At 39.1% G+C, this 21863-nt stretch overlaps 1 protein-coding gene across 3 annotated transcripts; it reads right to left on the bottom strand.

Moving 5' to 3' along the window:
* Positions 1–688: 688 nt before the first annotated feature.
* Positions 689–21245, bottom strand: LOC129751424 (low-density lipoprotein receptor-like). Of its 3 annotated transcripts, none has more exons than XR_008738704.1 (4): positions 21091–21245; positions 20869–21018; positions 11754–11912; positions 689–3408 (listed from the first exon to the last, which is right to left on the bottom strand). XR_008738704.1 is itself a non-coding variant. In XM_055746917.1 (3 exons), exons 1-3 carry the CDS (start codon positions 21205–21207, stop codon positions 3364–3366), a joined length of 312 nt encoding a protein of 103 aa, XP_055602892.1. In that variant the 5' UTR covers positions 21208–21245; the 3' UTR covers positions 689–3363. The 3 variants fall into 3 exon arrangements, 1 of the variants encoding a protein (XP_055602892.1); XR_008738705.1 differs by having other exon boundaries at positions 11754–11992; XM_055746917.1 differs by lacking the exon at positions 11754–11912.
* Between the last annotated feature and the right edge of the window lie 618 nt (positions 21246–21863).

Here is a 21863-nt window from a genome sequence, read left to right on the forward strand (position 1 = left end):
ACTTTCAAGAGGACTTCCCTGCAAGGCCTATCCGGATACGGAGCACTCTTGTGGGCAGACCGATTTAAAGCCAAAGAAGGAAGACGTCTGCAACGACCGAGTCCAGCAACGCATGCTGGCGCCCACGGTTTCGGCAACCTGTCGATAAACAAATACATTGACGGCGCTCCTGCTTCCGGAACTGGATTTCCGGAACAACGACGCCGCGACACAGCAGTAACAGCAGCCCATGACGATTAGTGAAACAATTACCGCTTTTGTGTATTTTATCCGTGAAGTTCTTGGGTACCCAGTAGCCAGCCGACCCTGAGGTTCCGAACTTTGAGAGTTCCTAGCCTTGGCTGGTCTGGCGAATGCTTATCAATTCGTAACAACTTACGTTCTAACCTCTAAGCTAAGGCCGCTGGCTTTTTCTGATTCGGTGCTAAATATATGGTCCTTCGAGCCGGTTTGGGGGTGATCAAGAAAGCTTTTCGCATGGGGAGTAGAAAAGATCGGAAGATCTTCGCAACCGGTTAGTTGTCGATGAATGCACCCGGCCTCTCAACAGATTACTTTTAAGGTTCAATCGGTATTCATAGTGATCCAAACCTACGTGAGTTTTTGTAGGCTTCGCAAACCATTTGAGATCAATTCTAAACAGCCTCATGAACATTTCGGATCAAAGAAGAATACACACTGACACGAGTCTCACATTACATTACTCTTTCTCTTTACTTGAATTTACTTTAACCTTTTTTTCTGTTTTGTTTTGTTTTGCTGTTATCGCCTGACGCTTACATTATATTGTGTTTTTTTTTGTTGTTTCTGTATATAACTAAGTTGCGTGTTGTTTCTGTGTGTTTGTGTATGTTTGTTTAAACTGTATGTAATTAAATTGTAAATTGCACAATCATCCATTGTTCTGTTTGCCAGTTGTTTGTTTCCTTCTCATTACTATCATTGTTGCAAATTGTTATCCGTCATCTGTCTGATTTTATTTCTGTTTGTTTGTGTGTATTCAGTTTGATTTAGTGTCTTGCTCATACGCAATCGCCATTCAATATATACAAAACAAACTAAAAGTAAGACAATACAATGTATGAATGTTTCATCCGCATGTGAATCGCGTTGTTTTCCTTTTTCTTTTCCTATTTATAGAGCTGAAATGCTCCGAAATTTATGTTTTTTTTGTGATATTTTTGTTTGTTTTTTTTCTTCTTTCATTCGAATTGGTTTTATTTTTCTTTCTCTATTGCTAAAGTTCTTCTCTTGTTTTTATTAGTTCTCATTAAGAAAATGTTTGTTACATTTTCTCTTCATTATTAGCTGATTTTGTTTTAGGAATTTAGTAATTTTTTTTTTGTTTGAATTATCGATCTTTATTCTTGTTTGTTATTCTTTTTTTTGCGATTCCCCTCCTACTATTTCTCCGAAGGATTACTTCGAGCTTATGTACAATGTTAGGTTGTGTTGTTATCAAAATGTAGATACATGTGGGTCTTAGTTATTTTTTTTTGCTTCTCCTATTTTCTAGTGATAAATTTTCCGATTTAATTGTTGGGTTGTGAATTCTTATTTGTTTTGTGAGTTTGGATTTTTAACATCGGACTGGGAACTGGAAGGAAGCCGTCGATGATTTGCAAATGATCCGAATTGTTCAGTTTTACTTTTAATGTATGACGATGATATCGCTGCCATTTGCTCGGGAAAGAGAAAGTCGAATTAATTATCAAGACGACGCAGGCGGATAAAATTATTTTTAGCATGTGTGTATCGAAAGTTGGCTCTTGGCATGATGTTTGTACCTATCTCACTTTTAAATTTGTTTTTTTTTTCATCAGAGGAAGCTAATAGATTGATTGTTTTGTTTGAGTTGTTCTTCAAATTTGGCAGCTTTTTGTAAAAATCATCCAGAATGGGTAAATTTAGTTTTTGCGTTTGGTTTTGGAAGAAAATTTTTCACTTTCGTTTTGTCGGTGGAAGAATTTTGGTTACTTTGGAGCAATTTGTAGGATTCGAGTTACAACATTTGGCAAGGTTGGATCGATTACAACGAATGCTACCCTAATGAAAAGAACCGCCGCGATTTTCTCTTAGCTGGTATTTGGAACAATTTTGTGTTTTGTAATTGAGCAAATTTTTTGTGCTGCTTTTTATGAGCAAATATTCGAAGGTATTCGTTCAAGATTGGGAAGGATTTGCTTCTGCAAAAAATCCATCTGAATGTTGTACAAAATAAAAACAAAACCACTCACTATAACTGTGTATTGCTGCCACTAAAGTTATCAGCTAAGACTGTTGTTCTACTTCTGGATTATCTCATTTTAAGACTTGCAAGAGTTAGTAATATAATGAATATAAAAATATTGATAAAATAATATCTACACCTTTAATAAATCATCGTTAGTCTATATTTAAACATTTTGCTATCGATTTGTTTTGTTTTTTACAAATTTATTTAAGTTTATTCATCAGGCTGACAAGATTAAGCAATAAATTGTTGCCTCGTGTAACGATCGGATGGACGCAAAAATATTCATTTGTAAGGAGGTTTCTGATAAACGTTCACTATATATCCAAAAAACAACTAGAAAGAGTCCGAGTAATTTCAGCTACAATTTTTACAATAACAAAATAAACGTATTCATATATATTTTTTTCGGTTTGACCGTAAGACTTTTTCCTTAATATGTAAAATAAACTTTTTTCGCCGATTCTTCCGGTTGACCGTTAAAGTGCAAAACATTAGTTTTGGATTCATTTAAATATCTTTTAAGAAGCTGCTCAGAAATCTTCACTCAAATGATCACACTCGATATAATTTTTTTCTTCACGTTCTTCTCCTGTTTCTAAGCTACAAAAAGTATACATAATTTTTACGTACAACGTGTATCTGTATGTAAGCTAACAGCTTCTTGGCTCTATTTTGGATCAACTAACATAAACCAGAAAAATTAAACAGAATCAATAAACGAGGAGCTGCCTCTTCTAAGCATCTATGAAAACAAACATACAACTTTTGGGATTAAGCTGGGAAAAGGGCGGATTAACCCCTTAAAAAAAACTAAACTTTTCTTTTGTAAAAAAAACACGCTTGAAAAACCACACCACATTTCTAATAAACTCTACACGTGTAGTCCAAATTTCTCCTCCGTTAAGTAGTCACAAGGATGGAACATGTTTACGGTTTTGTGTTTTCAGTTTTCTGCTGCTGCCCCTTAGATTTTTTTTCGTTATTAATAATTTTACACGTTTTCCTCGACGTTTGGTCTGTTTATCAGTCGAACAGACTTCGCTCCTCTACTGCTGGATTAGGTGTTTCTTCTTTCTCATACTTTTGATTTCACTTGGAAGATTTTCCACCTGGCTTGACTAGACCAGCTAGACATAATCGTTGGTGGCTGGTCTGTTGAGCGGTTCCTGGGCCTGGAATGAGAGAGAAAAAATGCGTTAATTTGGAATTACGATAATGGAATTTCACTAAGTCATTCAGAATAAACTAGAGACATTCTTGAAAGTTAACATGCTTTTTGGAGTCAATGTTTGTACTTCGAAACTATACTATTAAAACAGAAAATAATGCCTCATTTGACTAACATCAATATGTGTAGCATTGGGTAGTGCACAGAGCCCCCCTATTTTCAGAACGTACATACAACTTTTAACGCTCCACGACTGATGGAGAATCAATTTTCTTAATCTACATGCAGAATCAATGAGAACCTAAAATGAAGCATGTTTTGCAACTAAAGCTAGAAACTAAAATTTGTAATAAGAGCTACATTGCAATCATCGTTTTGAATTCTGGATGCAGAAAAACCGGTATTGAAACGAGAATAAAAAACAACCTTACCAGTTTTGTTTTTCAATCAACTTTTTCCCTTCTAAATTTCTTAATTTTTCAAGAATTATGGGCCTTATTACATAAGACGAGTCGAGTAACTCGACTCGACTTCAGTCACTGTCGAGTCGAGCGAATACGACATTACGGTAGTCGGGTGAAACAGCTGAGTCAATGAGGTACACTTTTACTAAGGTGGCGCAAAGGAACGCACACTATTGCACGTCGGAGAGAAAAAAGAAAAATAAACATAAACAAGCCCTGCGTCGCGACACGTCGTTGTCAGAGAGCTTCATTTATCCTAGGCAAAATGCGTCGCGAAAATGGTCGGTAGTGACGTCACTTCTGTCATGGTAACAACACTGACCACACTGACTTGACTCTTAGAACAAAAATTCAACCATTTTCTGTCTAATTTTTTGTTGTCAGCTTTTGCAGGTTCGCAATACCGACGGCAGGTGGCGAACCTGAAAAATTTGACAAAAAATGCCCTGTAGGAAAAATGGTCCTGTTTAGCCCGATTTTATCATAGAAATTGCGTGTTTTATTTTCAAAGTTGGGTGGCATTTCCTAACTGGGATAGCATTTCTTCAAATCGATCGATGCGCACTCTGGAATCGACATTGCGTACTGTTGGAATCGCTTCGTGTGATCGGTGAAATGGATTGCTCAGTGAAGGCAAGGGAATAGTTATGCTATTCTCATCGCTACAAGGAGAAAAAGAAATGAAAATCGCATAAAGAATTGGGCCGTTTCACCAAATCATGTGGACAGCTTTAATATGTAATTTAACCGTCCTCTTTCTACATGGAATTATGGAACATTGGCCCAAGCATTTGTCAACCTGCTTTATTGCTAGGGAAATTCTGACAAGCTGAAATTGAAGAATTTGACATGCCGGAAGTAAAATTCAAATAACAAAAGTTATACATTTCGAAATTTTAAGAATCAGAGATCACTGGGTCAGCTAGTGCTGAAATAAACCACAGCCGAAGCATCACAACTCTGTTCAGTCGTTGATTTCTCAGCCAGTAACTGAGAAGCTGATAAACATTTCTCCCAGCGAGAATGAAATTGGGTGATTGCGTTTTTGAAATGCTCTGCAACAAAACGTGGGTTGCTTGATCTCTTTAAGTGTGAGAAAGCATATTTCTCTTAGGCGTTTGACAAGCAGATGAGAAAAAGTGAGCAAAAAACAAACGGAAGAAATCGGCCGAATGATTCTTTCCGAGGCGAGTTTACGCATCTCTGGTTTCTAGTGCAACCATTACCTCTTGTAGGGTTTCGTCCTTCGAAGTAGCTTCTCGAATCTTTGCCTCAGTGATGAACTCACATGTAGTTGCTTCGAAAGAATGGGTTTCACAGCCGTCTTAAAGTCGAGATGAGAGATCGGCAATATAATCTCGCCCACGGATGGATTCAATTTCGTAACTATATGGACTTAGTCTCAATGCCCATCCATCAGCCCTAGTAAGTACTCTTTTAGTATTTTCGCGACATCTATTTTAAATGAAGGTTACTTCTTGAGCGTCCGTTCGCAAGGTAAAATGTCGACCGAAGAGGAACCAAGAGAAGTGTTCCGTTGGGAGGCATCGTTGTATAGGATTGTCCAGTCTTTGTTGGAAAAGTAACCTAAAGCAATCGTGCATTGTAGTATGCGATCTTTTGTGTCCTTGAAGGCTTTAGCTTGCACAGGAGTCCAATTCCATGTTTTTGTCGTTGCAACAGCCCAATGGAGACTCGTAAGGTCGGAAAATTTTCGTATATGTGGGCTAAGAAACGATGCTAAACCTTAGAAGCTTCCGAGCTCCGAAGCTGTCGACGGTTTTCGGAACTTGCGAACATCTTTAACTTTCTCCTCATCGATGTGGAATCCATTTTCATCTAAGGTATGACCGAGGAATTTGATAAAAGTTTTTCCAAATTCGCATTTCTCGTAATTCAATGTCAAATTGTTCGACTTTAAAATTCGTAGCACCAAAGCAACAGTTTTGTACAGATCATCTTCAGTCTTTAGCGTAAATCAGTAAGTCGTCTATGTATACGACGACGTTCGGAATTCCCTCAGGATGCGCATCATTTCCCGCTGGAAATACTCCGGGGCGCAGTTAACCCCGAACATGAGACGAGTGAAGCGGTACATTCCGGCTTCTGACAAGAACGTGGTAAGCTCTCTTGACTCTCGACTAAGCTCAAGGTGATAGAAGGCGTTGCTTAAATCCAGTTTGGAAAAGTACCTACTACCATGGAGTTTAACTCTAATTTCGTCAATAAGAGGGAGGCGACAATATTTGCGTTTTATCGCCTTGTTTGGTCCTCTCATGTAGACGACCAAACGGAAATTGTGCTTACCACTAATCCACTCAGGGCTGTAGTGACTTTTTCAATGATACCACGTTCTTCCATTTCTTGTAGTCTAAGTCTAGCTGCGTCACGAAGCGTGGCAGGGACGTTGAAATATGCTTTTTTAATCGGTGTAATGCTTTTATCGACGCTGAATTTTACTCTCACCCCAGGTATCCTGGGGAACTTCTAGATTTCGACTTTGGTTTTGGTTAACACGAAAATCAACTGCCGCTCTAACTTCCAAGAGCTTCAAATCGTTGGCTGTTGATCGACCTAGTATAGACCTGTTACCGTTCTTCACAACCAAAAATTCAATGCAATTTTTGCATTGAATGCACATTCGAGGGATAATGGTACCTCGGTTGCGAACGCACGGAGTTCTGTATATTTTGTATGGTCCGTCAACTCAAGTTTCACATCGCCTCGTTTGAATCCATCGCTTAAATGGTTTCAGTAACTGACTACAATGATGTTGACATCCACTCCTGAGTCAATGAGAAACTCAATAGGATTGGAATTTCCAACGCAACATTTAATCAGCACATCCGAGAGAGAAAGCGCAAATACCTCGAGTGATATGATAGCATTATTTTTTAAAGAAGGAAACAAAATATAGTTGAGTATATCAGCGATGGAAATCAACACAGAAAATCGCTCCAATTTCGTGGTAGCTGGACAACAGGTTGAGACAGTGGAGTGCTTCCAGTATCTTGGTAGCCAGATTACGCCTGATGGTGGCACCAAGAAGGACATCGAAACTCGGATCAGAAAAGCCCGATTTGCGTTTGCGAGTCTCCGAAACATCTGGCGCTCTCGCCAAATCTCTCTACGAACTAAGATCCGAATCTTCAACTCCAACGTCAATTCCGTATTGTTGTACGGGTGTGAAACTTGGTGCACATATGCGGCGACGACGCGAAAACTGCAAGTTTTTGTGAATCGTTGCCTGCGGAACATCATCCTCGCTTGGTGGCCTGGCAACTGGATCTCAAACGTTGAACTTCATCGCCGGTGTCATCAAAAAGCGCTAGAAATCGAGATTCGGGAACGTAAGTGGAGATGGATTGGGCACACGCTGCGAAGAGATGAAAACGATATTTGCAGAGAGGCGCTTGACTGTAATCCAGATGGGCATCGAAGAAGAGGCAGGCCCAAAAGCTCGTGGCGGCGTAGTCTAGCCGCTGATATCCGCGCAGTTGACGAGAACCTTGACTGGCAGCAAGTGAAGATGCTGGCTCCGGATCGCCAGCAGTGGAGATCTTTTATCTCAGCTCTATGCGTCGGTCAATCTGCGCCGGACCCTTAGGTAGGTAGGTAGGTAGATAGGTACACTTGCTGATGTATTTCTGATTTCAATATATAATAAACATTATACCTGACTTTCTTTTTTGGTAGGTTCTTCATTTTCGTCGCTTTGGCTAACGTTTGCTTCCCGTTTATATTTGCATACTTCAGCATAATGGCATGCAACGTTGCAACCATCCAGAACGTCTCCAAACAAGGGTGCATCTACGTGGCCAACCACTTCGATCTCGACGTGCTGGGTATCGACCTCATCGAGTTATTCAACCTTTTGTCGGTCCCCTTCGACTCGTTGGTGAACTCCATCCAGAAATTCGAAGACGTGGCACAACGACTGAAGGTTAAGTTTCCCGAAGTGTTCCAGAGTTCCCTTGGGCTGTGTACCAAAGCACAGGTTACACTCTACCTTAAGCCTTATTCCCGACCAGTATACTGCCCCAAGCGCCCGGTAGCCTATGCCGCTCTCCCGAAGGTGGATGCTGAACTCCAAAGGTTACAAGAATGCGGCATCATTTCTCCAGTGCAATTCTTCAATTGGGCTGCCCCCATCGTCGTGGTTCGCAAATCGGACAACGTCTCTGTTCGAATTTGCGGCGATTACTCAACTGGATTCAACGCAGCTCTGGAATCCGACCGGCATCCTCTGCCTCATCCCGACGACATCTTTAGTGCCCTGGCCGGGGCACGCATTTTCTCCCAAATCGATCTGTCGGACGCATACCTCCAGGTCGAAGTTGAGGAAAAATCACGCAAGCTGTTGACGGTTAAAACCCACCGAGGCCTGTTCCAGTACAACCGTCTTGCTCCAGGAATAAAATCAGAACCTGGAGCTTTTCAACGCATAATCGACTGCATGGTAGCTGGCATCCCGGGTGTAAAAACGTATCTCGACGACATTCTGGTATCCGTACGAACTCAAGAGGAACACGATCGCAATCTGGAAGCGACCCTTGGAAGGATTCGTGACTACGGGTTTTATCTACGCATCGAAAAATGCCGTTTTTCTCTTCCTCAGATAAAATTTCTTGGTCACTTCATCGACAAGGAAGGTCTTCGCCCAGATCCAGCTAAGACTCGTGCGATCTCTGAGATGCCGGCCCCCACAAATGTGTCACAGCTTCGATCCTATCTTGGCGCTATAAACTATTATGGACGGTTTGTAGACCAAATCAAGGAACTCCGTGCGCCGCTCGACCGGTTACTAAAGAAGGACGCCCGCTGGGAATGGACTCGAGAATGCCAAAGCTCGTCCGACCGCTTTAAATCCATTCTGCAGTCAGACCTCCTTTTGACACACTTCGACCCTCGGAAGGAAATCATCGTAGCTGGTAATGCATCCAAACACGGCTTGGGTGCCGTTAAATGCATCGATTCCCCAACGGTTCCATCAAACCCATCGCTCACGCTTCAAGATCGTTGACAACTGCTGAGGTGAACTATGGCCAAATCGAGAAGGAAGCTTTGGCACTCAAATTTGCTGTCACGCGCTTCCACAAAATGGTTTATGGTCGCAGGTTCACACTTCAAACCGACCACAAGCCCCTCCTGAAGGTTTTCGGCAGCAAGAAAGGGATTCCGGTGTACACAGCAAATCGACTCCAACGCTGGGCGTTGACTTTGTTGCTCTACAACTTCGAAATCCAGTTCGCTCCAACCGCAAGCTTTGGACACGCCGATCTTCTCTCTCGTCTGATGGATTCCCACAAGAAATCGGAAGAAGAATATGTCATCGCAGCGATACAGATGGAGACAGACGTATTTTCGAAGGGTCCATCTCCAACCTGCCGGTTACATCGGACATGATCTCCAAACAATCAGCAGAGGATCCAACACTTCAAGAAGTAGTCAACTATATCCAGAACGGGTGGCCTGAATCTGCGAAAATAATCACAGATCCAACAGCACGACAGTTTTTCTTCAGACGTGACAACCTACAAGTTTTTCAAGACTACATCATGTTTGGTGACCGTGTCGTCGTTCCAGCCTTGTACCGAAAACGAATACTTCGCCAGCTACACCGAGGACACCCTGGAATGGAGCGGATGAAGTCAATAGCAAGAAGTTTTGTCTATTAGCCGAACATCGATGATGACGTCGAGGACTTCGTGCGCCGATGTAGTTCCTGTGCCCAAGCAGTGAGAGATCCCCGGAAAACAACTCCCGAATCCTGGCCCCTTCCTTCAAAACCGATGGAGCGAATTCACATCGACTATGCCGGCTCCATCGATGGTTTCTACTATCTGGTCGTAGTTGATGCCTACTCCAAGTGGCCCGAGGTTTTCCGAACCCGTTCAACTACTACGACTGCAACTTTGGACTTCTTGCAAGAAACCTGTGCAAGATACGGATATCCCCACACATTGGTCTCCGACAACGGCTCCCAGTTCATCAACGCACGGTTCCAACAATTCTGCAAAGAACACGGAATCCAACATCTGACGACTGCTTCATACCATCCGCAATCGAACGGCCAAGCGGAAAGGTTTGTGGACAGCTTGAAACGAGGGCTCAAGAAGCTCGCAAATGGGGAAAGCATGGCTGCAACACAGCACTTACAAACAATTTTGTCAGTGTACCGTTCCACGCCAGCTCGAAGCGCTCCTGACGGCAAGACCCCTGCTCATCTTTTCCTCGGTAGGCAAATCTCAACCCAACTGGACCTTCTGAAGCCAACGCTACCAAGCCCAACACGAATCAACGATGCTCAAAACGCTCAGTTCAATAGACGTCATGGCGCTGTGCAAGGGAAATTCGTCGCTGGAAATCCGGTTCTGGCCAAGGTTCATCAAGGGAATTCCGCCAAGTGGATTCCGGGTCGGATCATCGAACCCAAAGGTAACGTGATGTACACCGTACTCCTGGACAACAGTCGACTCATCAGATCCCACACCAATCAACTGAAGGCCTGGTTCATCGAAACAGCAACACCGGTTCCATCACCAAATCTTCCATTGTCGGTGTTGTTGGATGATTTCGTTGTTCCAGTCTCCGCAGCTGACCAAACAGACTCCTTGCGGAATGAAGACGATTCGGATTGTTCCGAGTATGGCTCACCTCTGAAGTCACCTGAAGTTCTACCACCACGGACAAGACCAACCCGAAATCGCTGTCTGCCCAAGCGATTGAGCTCGTACGATCTTTCTTGAAAAAGGGAGATGTGGTAGGACACTACCTGTGTGAAAGCTCAGTCATTCAGTTGTCGCACTTGCTTGAATAAACATCACTCTAGTTTAGTCTCTTAGTCTTTCATTTTTCTGGAAACACGACACTAAGCACCATCTACCGACTTCAAAGCCGCATACGACACGATCGACCGTGACGAGCTATGGAAAATCATGGAGGAGAACGGCTTCTCCGAAAGCTGACCAGACTGATTAAAGCAGTGTGAATCCTCCTAAAAAGCTTCACCGTAATTAAAAGTAGCGGTCCGACGTGGATTCCTTGGAGTACTTCTGACAGGGTTTCAAATATACCAGAGCGTGAGTTATTTATTTTCGTGAAAGCGCAGCGATTAGTGGGATACGATTTGATCCACTCGAGCGAACAAGTTGAAAATCCAAGACAGTCCATCTCTCTGATAAGTATCTTGTCAGGGAACCCAGTCGAAAGCTTTTGCAAAATCAATATAAATCGAGTACTTTTGACAACCTTTTGCTGATTGAGTTAATGTAGCGCAACAAGTTGCTCAAAGTCCATTGTCATGAACTGAGGATTGATTTGAATGATGATTCAAAATCTCGCTTATCCACGTTCGTCTCTCACAAGATTAAACCAAAAACTGATTTGAAGCTTCTAGTTCAGTGTTGCCACAAATTTGTTTTAATTATTTTTTTAATTTTTACTTTTATTTTGTACATTCTTCATCTCATTTCCACAGGTATATCAAACTCACCTTGAATATTGGAAATAAGGATCCAAAAAAATGTGTTTTCGCATATTTAAAAATGAGACTTTTGACAGCTTATAAAAGATTGGAACCACTATTTACCACTATTCTGCATTTGATTGGTTGGCATAAATCTTTGTTTTTTAAATACACTGGGTAAAAAATAGGAAAAAAAACTAAACAAATAAAAAATACAGTAGTATGTACAAAATCATCAATAAGCGACATGCAATATTTTCTAAATTTTAAAGAGAAAAAGTAACTTAAGTAATTTAGAGACACATGTAAGAAAAAAGAACAAGTGCGTTCTCTACCACAGAAACTACTTTCACGTAATACATCCAGCAACTAGTTTGTTCCACTGCTTGACTGCTTCGAAAGCATACTAGTGCTTACCTGTGCAACTACATGGTGAGACTGGGTGGTGATTTGTGATAAATTTTCAGTTTTGATTTCGAGTTGTTTCAACTCAAAATTGCTGACTCAACAGCAGCAGCAGCGCATCTAGACCGGATGTTGTTGTAGTTGTCGTTTAGTCTAGCGTTGTTGCTCTCTCTTTCGATTGATATTTTGTTTTGTTATTTCAAATTGGGGTTTCGTCGATTTATGATGGTTAGTTGAGTTTAGTAGTGCCGCTTAAGGATGATTTGGACAATTTGGATATCGATTTTTCGTTTCGACGTTAAAAAGGTGGTTTTGATGCATAATAATGATGAAGATGTTGCATGGTGGACGAACGTTATGACTCGTTTTTTTTTGGTATCGTTACAAACAAATTTATCACCGAATAACATTGAATCGCAGATAGATTCGTTTGTTGAGAAATGTTTAATGTGGTAAAATAAGATTTAAGAAATTATATGATTTGGGATCCGAAGAAAGAGAGAGAAATGAAAACGAAAATTACATTACTACGAAAGTTATCAAGTAAGAAAGCAGCTGGTGGTGGTTTTACAAAGTTTGCACATTTGAGTGATCGATTTGTTGTTGGTTTTTTTTTATCACTATGGGCTCAACATTTACGATAAGTTGATACTAAACAATACGGTCGGATTTGGTTTTTGTTTCTTCTACATTTGTGCTCGGAAAGCTTTGTGATTCTACTGTGAGTGTGTTACGTTGCGAAATCGATTTGGTTTCTTAACAAAAATAGAATTGTATTTTTTGGCCTTTTTTCATCAAGTTTTACAATGAACTGTGAATAAAGCCCTTCTGGACAGTTAGATCACGTTAGATTTTCTACTACTTTTTTTTGGTTGGCACGGATAGTTATTGAAAAGTTATAACATGGTTCATCATTTTTTTGGTTGTCCTAAAAAAATCTAATCTACTATGAAAGATGGGATCTTTTTCTGTTCATTTCAGTTTATCATAATTTATAACTATGTCTGTGGAATTATTTACAGTTTTCTTTCCGACTTTTCACCATATTTCACAACTAATTTGAATGCAATCTGTTTCCTTCGAGTGAAACTAAAAAAAAAAGAACAGATTTCAACATTATCATAACCCCAGAGGCGGGTAAAAAACGATCCATGGAAAAGTCACAACTCCATTTTGTTTCGCGTACCATTTTGCGTAACATATTGCAACCCGCCCGGATGCACTCGGACAAAAATCGTCAAAAAGCAAAACCCGTGGAACAAAAAAACGAAATCTCTGCTGCACCAGCAAATTGCATAAACCGGATCCGGTAGCGACTGTTGTTTTTTGTTGTTTTCAAAAAAGTTAACGCGCCGCTTCTCTACCCATCTACTTAGTAGCTAGCTAGCTGTCCTACCTTGTTGTTTTGCATAAGCCACGCTGCTGGTTTGAGCGGAAAAAATTGACTGACGGAAACTTTTCGGTAGCAGATTGTTTCGGTTCCGAAATCAGCTCGGCACACGGTGAGTTAAGTTTAAATTTGGGATCGAATTCAACCTTTACAGTTATTTAAAAAAAATTGTTCGATTAATTTCGAAAAAGATTTTTCAAAAGTCAAACTTCATTTGCGGTCAATAAGAAGAGAATTTGGGATGCTCTTTCTTGATTATCACGTGCTTCCAGCAACGGAAATCCATTTTTGGGTGCTGTAATAAAACGCCTAAATTTATACTTCAAAAGATGCACAATTTATCCTTGAATAGCTGGCGATATAAATCGCCTTTGTGTATGCAATGATTGACTTTAGGCTAGGAAAATAAAGAAAGAGCATGATACACTTTTTTGAAGTCTCAAAAGAAAATTTCCACTTTTTCAAGCTCTAAAAACAGCGTTTTTATTCCACTGTTTCGAAGTCACAAAGCGCAAAATGAGTGCCACCAGGCGGAAAAACGTAGTGAAAGTTGAAAAAAAAAAAAAAACAGCGGAAACGCGGCATCTCGCGCAGGGGGAAGAGATGCAGCAATTGGCATTCTTTAGATTTACAAGTTCTGGTTGTTGCGATTTTTGTTTCCGCTGTGGAATTTCATTCGCGAAAACGGGAATGATTTACCGGTACCTGGCTGGCGGTATTTTTTTTCTCTGTCATTCTTCAACTTTCCCACGAAAGTTGAAAGTTTTCCTCCCGGTATTGTGCGGTTCCGTACTGTTAAGCAGGGTAATTTTTCGAATGCAATTTGCCTTCCGCTTCTCACAGGAAGGAACGATAAAAAATTGCTCGAATGTGGTTCAAAATATGGTAATATTGGGTGATGAAAATGCACTTTCTTTCTGTCACTCTGTTACTGGATTTGATAAGTTGTTCCGCCTGACGATTCTGAATTAATTTTATACCATCACCGTCCGTTTCTGACCTTTGAAATATGATCTCAATTTGAGAAGCCTTTTCTTAAAAAAGTTTAAAATTTTTATTTATTTTCAAACTTGATTTTAATCTGTTGATCCCCAAAGCAAAAGAAACCTCTATAAGTTAGTCTCGCTTTTTACCGGACAAACAACCCCGGTGAAAGTCAAACTTTTAGGGTGGACTCGAACCGTAATCCTTCTGAAAGGTTCCTGCAGTTCCTACACCTTGCCGCGGACACTTATTTCCGACAATTTTATGTGCTTTTCCGGAATTCGTACTAATTAGCGAGCCTGCAAAGAGCGGTACAAAAAGGGCTTCTCGGACTGCAAGCAGGCAGCACAAATTTTAGGGCTGTTTTCCTCTAAAAAGAAAAACAAAACAGAAAAAACACAGCTCTCTCTTTAGTCTTTAGTGAATTTTAAACCCGTGAAAAGTTATGAACTTGCTTCCTGGAGGACAGGAGGGATTTGGAAAAAGTTATGTTGCCGTTGCTGTTTGCTGTCTTCTGTTATAGTTTTTAATTGTTTCGCCAACTTCCGTGGAAGTAATCCCTTTGCACAGACAAGTCGATTCAAGTCGCAATGGCAAAAATTATCAAAAATAAGAACATATTTTTGGAAATGAATTTAACGCCTTTGTAGAGGCAAGATTTTTACCATAATTTTTAGTCTAAATATTAAATTTCGAATTTCGAGTTTGGATTTCAATTCCTAATTGCGAGCCTGAATTTCGAGCCCAAAATTTGAGTACAAATTTTGAGTTTTAATTTGATAACCAAATTTTAGGTTCAAATTTCGACTCAGAATTTCAAGTTTGAATTTCAAGACCTAGCTTCGAGTTCAAACCTTTAGTCCACGAGTTAAAAATATCGAATGGAAATTTCAAGACCAAACTTTGAGTCGGAGTCTCAATTCGATATTATAAGTATATTTCAAATCCGAATTCTGAGTTCAACTTTCTAACTCGAGTTTAGAGTTTGAATTTTAATTAAGAGTTCGAATTTAAAGTCCAATTTTCGAGTTTGAATTTTAATCCCGACTTTTAAATTGAACCTCAACTTTGAGGTCTAATTTCGAGTCTTAGTTCTAAGTCCAAACTGTGAGTCTGAATCTCAAATTCGAATTCAGGATGAGAATTTCTATTAAGAAACAGGTTCGAATTGCGAATTCAAATCATGACTAAGAATTTCGAGCACAAACTTCGAGATCGAATCGAGAGTCAAAACTTCGAGCTCGAATTCCAAGTTCTGGTTCGAGATTGGATTTGGGTTTTAAGTATCAAGCCCAAATTTCATTCCGGATTTCACAATTCCCGGATTTCTAGACCAAACTTTGAGTCGAAGCCGTAATTAGAAATTTTGAGTCCAAATATCAGTTCGAATATTCTTAAATTTCAAATCCTTATTCTAAGACAACTTTTAAGCTGGAATTAATAGTTCGAATTTTAAGTCCCAATTTAGAGTCTGAATCTCAAAATCAGGATTTCTATTAAGAAATTTGGATTCCGCATTATAAGTCCGAATCTCGATTCCGCATTTTGAGTTTTGAGTTCAGATTTTCAAGTTGGAATTTCGTGTTAAATTCGAGTCGAAAACCGTTCCTCAATTTCAGATTCGATTTCCAAGTCCAAGTTTTGAGTCTGAATTTCAATTCAGTCCGAAGTTTGAAACTTTATCACGAGTTCAAATTTTTCAATCCGATGACAGGAATCAAAACTAAGAATTTCGAGTACAAACTTCGAGATCAAATCGAGAGTTTTTTCCGAGTCCTAGTTTCGAGATCAAATATTGGTTTACAGCATCAAGCTCAAATTTCGAGTCCAGATCTCGATTCCGATCGAATCGCGAGACCGAATTTGGAATTGGAATTGGAATGATTATGAATATTGAATTTGGAATCTTAATTCTAGATTTCAAGTCAAAACTTCTAGCCGGAATTTCGAGTTCAAATTTCAAGTCCGAATTGCGTGTTTAAATTTCAAGCCTAAAATTTGAGTATAAATTTCGGGTCTGAATTTGATATCATAAATTTGGAGTGCACATTTTAAGTTCAAATTTCGAGTCGGAATTTTGAGTTTGAATTTCAAGACCTAGCTTCGAGTTCAAATTTTGAGTCCACACTACGAGTTACAAAATCGAATGGAATTTTCATGACCAAATTTCGAGTTCGGATTTCAAGGCCAAACTTTGAGTCGAAGTCTCAATTCGAAATTTTGAGGGTATATATTTGGAGTCCAAATTTTGAATTCAAATTCTTATTCTGAGTTCAACTTTTAAAACGAAATTAAAGTTCGAATTTCGATTTCAAACTTGAAGTCTGAAATTTAAGTCCAATTTTCGAGTTTGAATTTTAAGCTCGACTTTCAAGCATCGAACATCAATTTCGAGGTCTGATTTCAAGTCCTAGTTTCGAGTCCTAACTGCGAGTCAGAATCTAAAATTCGAATTGAGAATTTCTATTCAGAAACTTCGATTCTGCATTTTGACTCCAAATTTCGATTCCAAATTTGAAGTCTGAATTTCGAGTTAGAATTTCAAGTTGAAATTTCGTGTCAAATTCGGGATGAAGACCGTTTCTAAATTACGGGAAGTCCTAGTTTCGAGATTGAATTTTGTTTTCAAGTGTTATGCCCAAATATCGAGTCCAGATATCGAGACCGAATTTGAAAAACGAATTTCGAGTTCGAATTTGAAGTCATAACTTTGTTTCTAACGGTTGAATTTAAACTCTGAATTCGAATTTCGTGTCTAACTTTTGAATTTTGAACTTTTTAATTCAGAATTTAAAATTGAAAATCGAGTTTTGAGTCTCATCATCGTGTCCAAATTTTGAGCATAAATTTCTAGTTCGAATTTTGAGTGCTAGTTTAGTTTCGAGTTCGAATTTAGAGTCCAAGTGTCAAATTCAAAATTTCCAATCCTGGGTCCAAGCTGTGAGTCTGAATCTCAAATTCGAATTCAGGATGAGAATTTCTATTATGAGACTTCGATTCCACACTTTGACTCCAAATCTCGATTCCAAACTTTGGAGTCTGAATTTGAAGTTCGAATTTCGAGTTGGAATTTCGAGTCAAATTCGGGATGAATACTCGTCTCTAAATTCCGGGTTCGAATTCCAAGTTTTGCGTCCGAACTTCGATTCAGTTCGAAATTCGAAACCTTATCACGAGTTCAAATTTTGCAATCCAATTACAGGTTCGAATTGCGAGTTCAAATCAAGACTAATAATTTCGAGTACAAACCTTGAGATCGAATCAAGAATCCTCGTTTCGAGTTTTAATTTTGGTTTGAAGTATCAAGGCCAAATTACGAGTCCAGATTTCGAGTCCAAACTAATCCCGAGACCGAATTTGGAATGCGAATTTTGAGTCCGAATTTAAACTCTTAACTTTGGATCTAACTGTTGAAAGTTTGAATCCAAATTTCGGATCCGAAAAGTGTCGAATGCGAAATTTTTAATCCTGGGTTCAAACTGTGAGCCTGTGTATCTAATTCGAATTCAGAATAAGAATTTCTATAAAAAAAACTCCAAATCTCGATTTCAAATCTTGGAGTTTGAATTTCAAGTTCGAATTTTGAGTTTGAATTTCGTTCCTGAATTCCGGGTCAAAATTTCGAGTCCAAGTTTTGAGTCCGAATTTCGATTCAGTCCATAATTCGAAACCTTATCACGAGTTCAAAATTTTAAATCCGATTACAGGTTCGAATTGCGAGTTCAAATCATGACTAAGAATTTCGAGTACAAACTTCGAGATCGAATAAAGTGTCACAATGTCGAGCCCGAATTCCAAGTTCTAGATTCGAGATTAATTTTCGAGTCCAGATCTCCAGTTCAATCGCATCGCGAGATTTGTAAAACGAATTTCGAGTCCCGATTGGATCCGACTGTTCTGAATCCAAATTCCGGATCTAATTTTTGAACTCTAATTCCTAATAAAAATACTGAATTTTTAATTCAGAATTTAAATTTGAAAATCGTATTTTGAGTCTCGTCTCCGAGTTCAAATTTTGAGTCAATTTTGAGTACAAATTTCGAGTCCAAATTTAGAGTCCAATTGTCGAACTCGAAATTTCTAACCCGAATTTGATTAGTAAATTCCTCGAACTTCAAGTTTGAATTTTAATTCAAAATTTCAAGACCAAATTATGAGGTACGGAATCACAATTTCAATTCTTCACTCGAATTCTGAATCCAAATGTCTTCCTCAAACTTCTAGTCCAAATTCTGAATCCGGTTTTTAAATAAAAATCGGACTTCTGCATTCGAATCCTAAGTCCGTTTATTTTGAATTGATATTCTGAATTTCAATTCTTTAAACTAATTTGTCCGAGTCGGAGTTCATTATGAATCCGAATTTTATGTTCGAATTCTGAATCCAAATTCTGATTCCAAAGCCTGAGTACGAAGTCTAAATTTAAATCCAAGGCCCGAATTTAGAATTTAGTTAGAACCCTGAATTGTAATTCTGAGTCTGAGTTCCGGATCAGAATGAGTTTCGAGTCAAGATTTGGAGTTTGAATCTTTCCGATTTCGAGACCAAATTTCTTATTCCGAATTTAAAGTTCGTTCGTGTGGATCAAAGTGGAATTCCTTGATATTGGATGCAAGGATTCTAGAACCAACTCCGGATTGTTCGTTGCCCGATTGGGTTGAAACTTTCCATTAGGGCCATCATCCGTCGGTTTTGATCAGAAAGTAGCTTGTTCTGCTCCAGAATGGTTAGGAAAATTTCCTCCATGCGCCTTCCAGAAGATTCTCCTTCGTTGGACTTGAACATCTTGAGGTGTGGGTTTGAAAATCTCGTCGCCAAATATTGTATTCACAAAGAGAGGTTTGCGAATATGACTTTATTCTTCAAATGGTGATTACAGGATGAATGAGAAATCTTTTCAGTCGAATCCTGATTGCTATGATTTGACCTAATTCGAATATCTTTTGGGAAGAATGACAGCTTGCTGTTAAATTCCTTGAAAAAAAAAATAATTCGAATATTGGATTACTATGATTGCATGTGATAACACTAATTTGGAATCCTGAATCCAAATTCTGAGCCCGAGTGTTGAATTCCATTATGAATCCGAATTTTAAGTTCGCATTCTGAATCCCAATTCTAATTCCAAATCCTGAGTACGAAGTCCAGATTTAAATGTTTGGCTAGAATTTTGAGAATTGAATCTTAAATTTTGAATTCTTTTTTTTTGAAATATGGACTTAGTCATTAAAAAAAATTTTATAGAAAAAAAGGTAAACCCTTCTTGTCTGTGATCTTATCTCCAAGTAAAAATCGGCACCGGAATAATTGCTGTTAGCGCCATCTAATGTTTTGCTGTTTATGAGTGTTAGATGTTATGTCGGCGATTAAGTGCGCCATTTTTCATTTGCCGCCGGCCTCTTGGACTCTTCTTATATTTTTGTTCGCAATTCTGCAATCACATTCTAGCAGCTGTTTTGTCCCGACTTAGTTGGTTGATGCCCAGCCAGACTTTTCCTGCTTTTTTATAAATAAAAGATGAGCTCTGGTGCTGCGCGGCTTAACACGCGGAAACTTTCATTCTTGAGGCGAAGAAAGGTGAAAAAAAGTTAATTGCCGAGAATTCAACGAGAGCTTGGAAAGGGGAAAAAAGTGCTCTAAAGATGAAATCTTACCAAAAGGCTGTACAATTGCCAACCGACCCTTGGAAGATGTGTTAGTTTTTAATTAGATTTTTCTTCGCTTTTCCTCGGTGGCTTGTGGTCTGACTCGTAAAAAGAAGTGAGTTAAGTCCCGGTTTCTGGTGCTTTTCCTGGCGGCCTTTCAGCTTGACTTTTTTTTCCAAAATATTATCCCTTAGACTTATTGAGTTTTATATTTCATTTTAAGGTAAAAACTTTCCAGTTAAATCATTAGAACAAAATTTCCAAAAAGAAAGTAGTATAATGTTGCTCTAAAATCGAGAAATATGAAGAGCATTTCTTTTGTCTTTTTTTAATCAGAGTTTCCAGTCAAGCTGAGTCAGTTTAATTTTTCCCAAGAGAAAAATTCACATCCAAGAATTTTTCATGAGCTTACATTGGCTTCTGCCGTTTTACAGAGTTTTTTTTCCGTCAAGCAACTTTATTCTGCGTGCTCATTTGCAAAAAAGGTAAGTTAGGTGACCTTAGAGAAATGACTGTTATCTGCAGGATTCCGAAAACTTTGAAATAAACTATCTTGAGACGGGTAAATTAAGTTACTTATCATCGCGGTGTGAAGAAGAAGGTTTTTCTGCTCTAAGACTGGTGTAAATTGAAGGAGTTAAAATTTGCGTCTTTTCTGCTACCACACTATAAGAAGCCTTAACCGGTAATTCCCTTAAGCTTAAACCGTAGGTTTCTAGTTTTTATCGTGCTAAGAGATTTTTGATAGCTTTTTTGTGTTGCTCTGACTCAAGTACCACACTCGCTTTCCACGCGTCGTTGTCTTTCACTCGCTCGATTAGTTTTCATGTTTTACTGCGTTAGATTTTTGTCTCAAAATTTCCCACATATCCTTTTCTGTCTCTCGTATTCACTTTCGCTCATGCGGCGGTTTAGTTTGTGAGTTTTGTTTAATTTTTTTATCTGTTTTTACCTTCTTAACTTTTTTTTGTTATCTTAGGGGGAATCAAGGTTCATCCTAATTAGTTAGTAGTTGTTGTGGTTAGTACGACGAACACGAAGACGTCGCGGCGGGCGACGTCGAGACTTATCTTATGCTAACGGTGTAATCCCTGGCCAGGGCTCTTACCTCTTCGCCGACGGTGCTCGGGTACATGCGGTTGGGCAGGTTCTTCTCCAGGCTGAACTGGTCCTCGGTCGTCTTCCGATACACCGGATTGTCGAAGTTCATCGAGGTGCTGTTCCGGTGCACGTGATGCCGGTAGATTAGGTAGGTGACCTGTTGAAAAAAAAAAAGAATTTTCCAAATCAATTTCCTCAAAAATCTTGGTAAAGAGTGTCATCAACTTACCCCGAACAGGGCGATCACGAACAGGGAAACGATGCCGATGGCAATTAGCGCCACAAGTCCGGAATCGTTCTCGACCAGGCCTGGCTGGATGATGGTGCCGTCGGTTCCGTTGCGCATGGTTGCTGTGGAAAAGAAGACGCATCGATTTAGTGGATGAATGCAAAATTTGTTGGACAAATTTCCATAGCGATTAGAAATTAACCAAAACCCTGTATAGAGAAAAATAAGAACATAAATTTAACTTATCGAAAATAATAACATAAAAAACATAAAACTAGTTAATTTAAAGAGAAATTTTAATAAAATTTTAACTTGACGACACGGAGAAGACACTAGAACAGGGGTGGGAAACCTTTTGATCCAATTTGAATTTGTAAACTTTTCGGTGGGCAGCACTAAAAAGGACATTTATTAACTACTAGCTGATTTTACCCGGCCTTGCTCGGTTTCACATATATTAATTGAAATGAGTCGTTTGACTTTTTGAAATTTTGATAGCTTTTTGTTCATCATCATAACAAATTGGACCATGTTTGGCCATGTGAGCTTTGTTAGTCTTCTTAAAGTTGTAATTGGGATTATTAGCAAAGTTTATCGTTTTCATATTATTGAAATACTAATAGTTTTTAGGATTTCTAATAGAAATCTGAAATAATTTCCCTTGAATGCTTATCCATTTTATCACGAAAAACATTTCAATCTAAGGTTGCCAGGTTGCCCGGATTTATCCGGATTTGCTAGAACATTTGAATCAAATCTTGAAGTACCGGTCT

Source organism: Uranotaenia lowii, chromosome 3, assembly GCF_029784155.1.
Source record: "Uranotaenia lowii strain MFRU-FL chromosome 3, ASM2978415v1, whole genome shotgun sequence".
NCBI lineage: Eukaryota > Metazoa > Arthropoda > Insecta > Diptera > Culicidae > Uranotaenia > Uranotaenia lowii.

Bases quoted from the DNA above. Each gene is read 5' to 3' on its own strand.
- LOC129751424 (XM_055746917.1), bottom strand. From the start codon at position 21,207: ATGCGCAACGGAACCGACGGCACCATCATCCAGCCAGGCCTGGTCGAG. The intron at 21,019-21,090 runs GTAAGTTGATGA...TTTTTTCAACAG, and splicing joins TCGTGATCGCCCTGTTCGGG to GTCACCTACCTAATCTACCG. The intron at 3,409-20,868 runs GTAAGAGCCCTG...CTCTCATTCCAG, and splicing joins CGAGCACCGTCGGCGAAGAG to GCCCAGGAACCGCTCAACAG.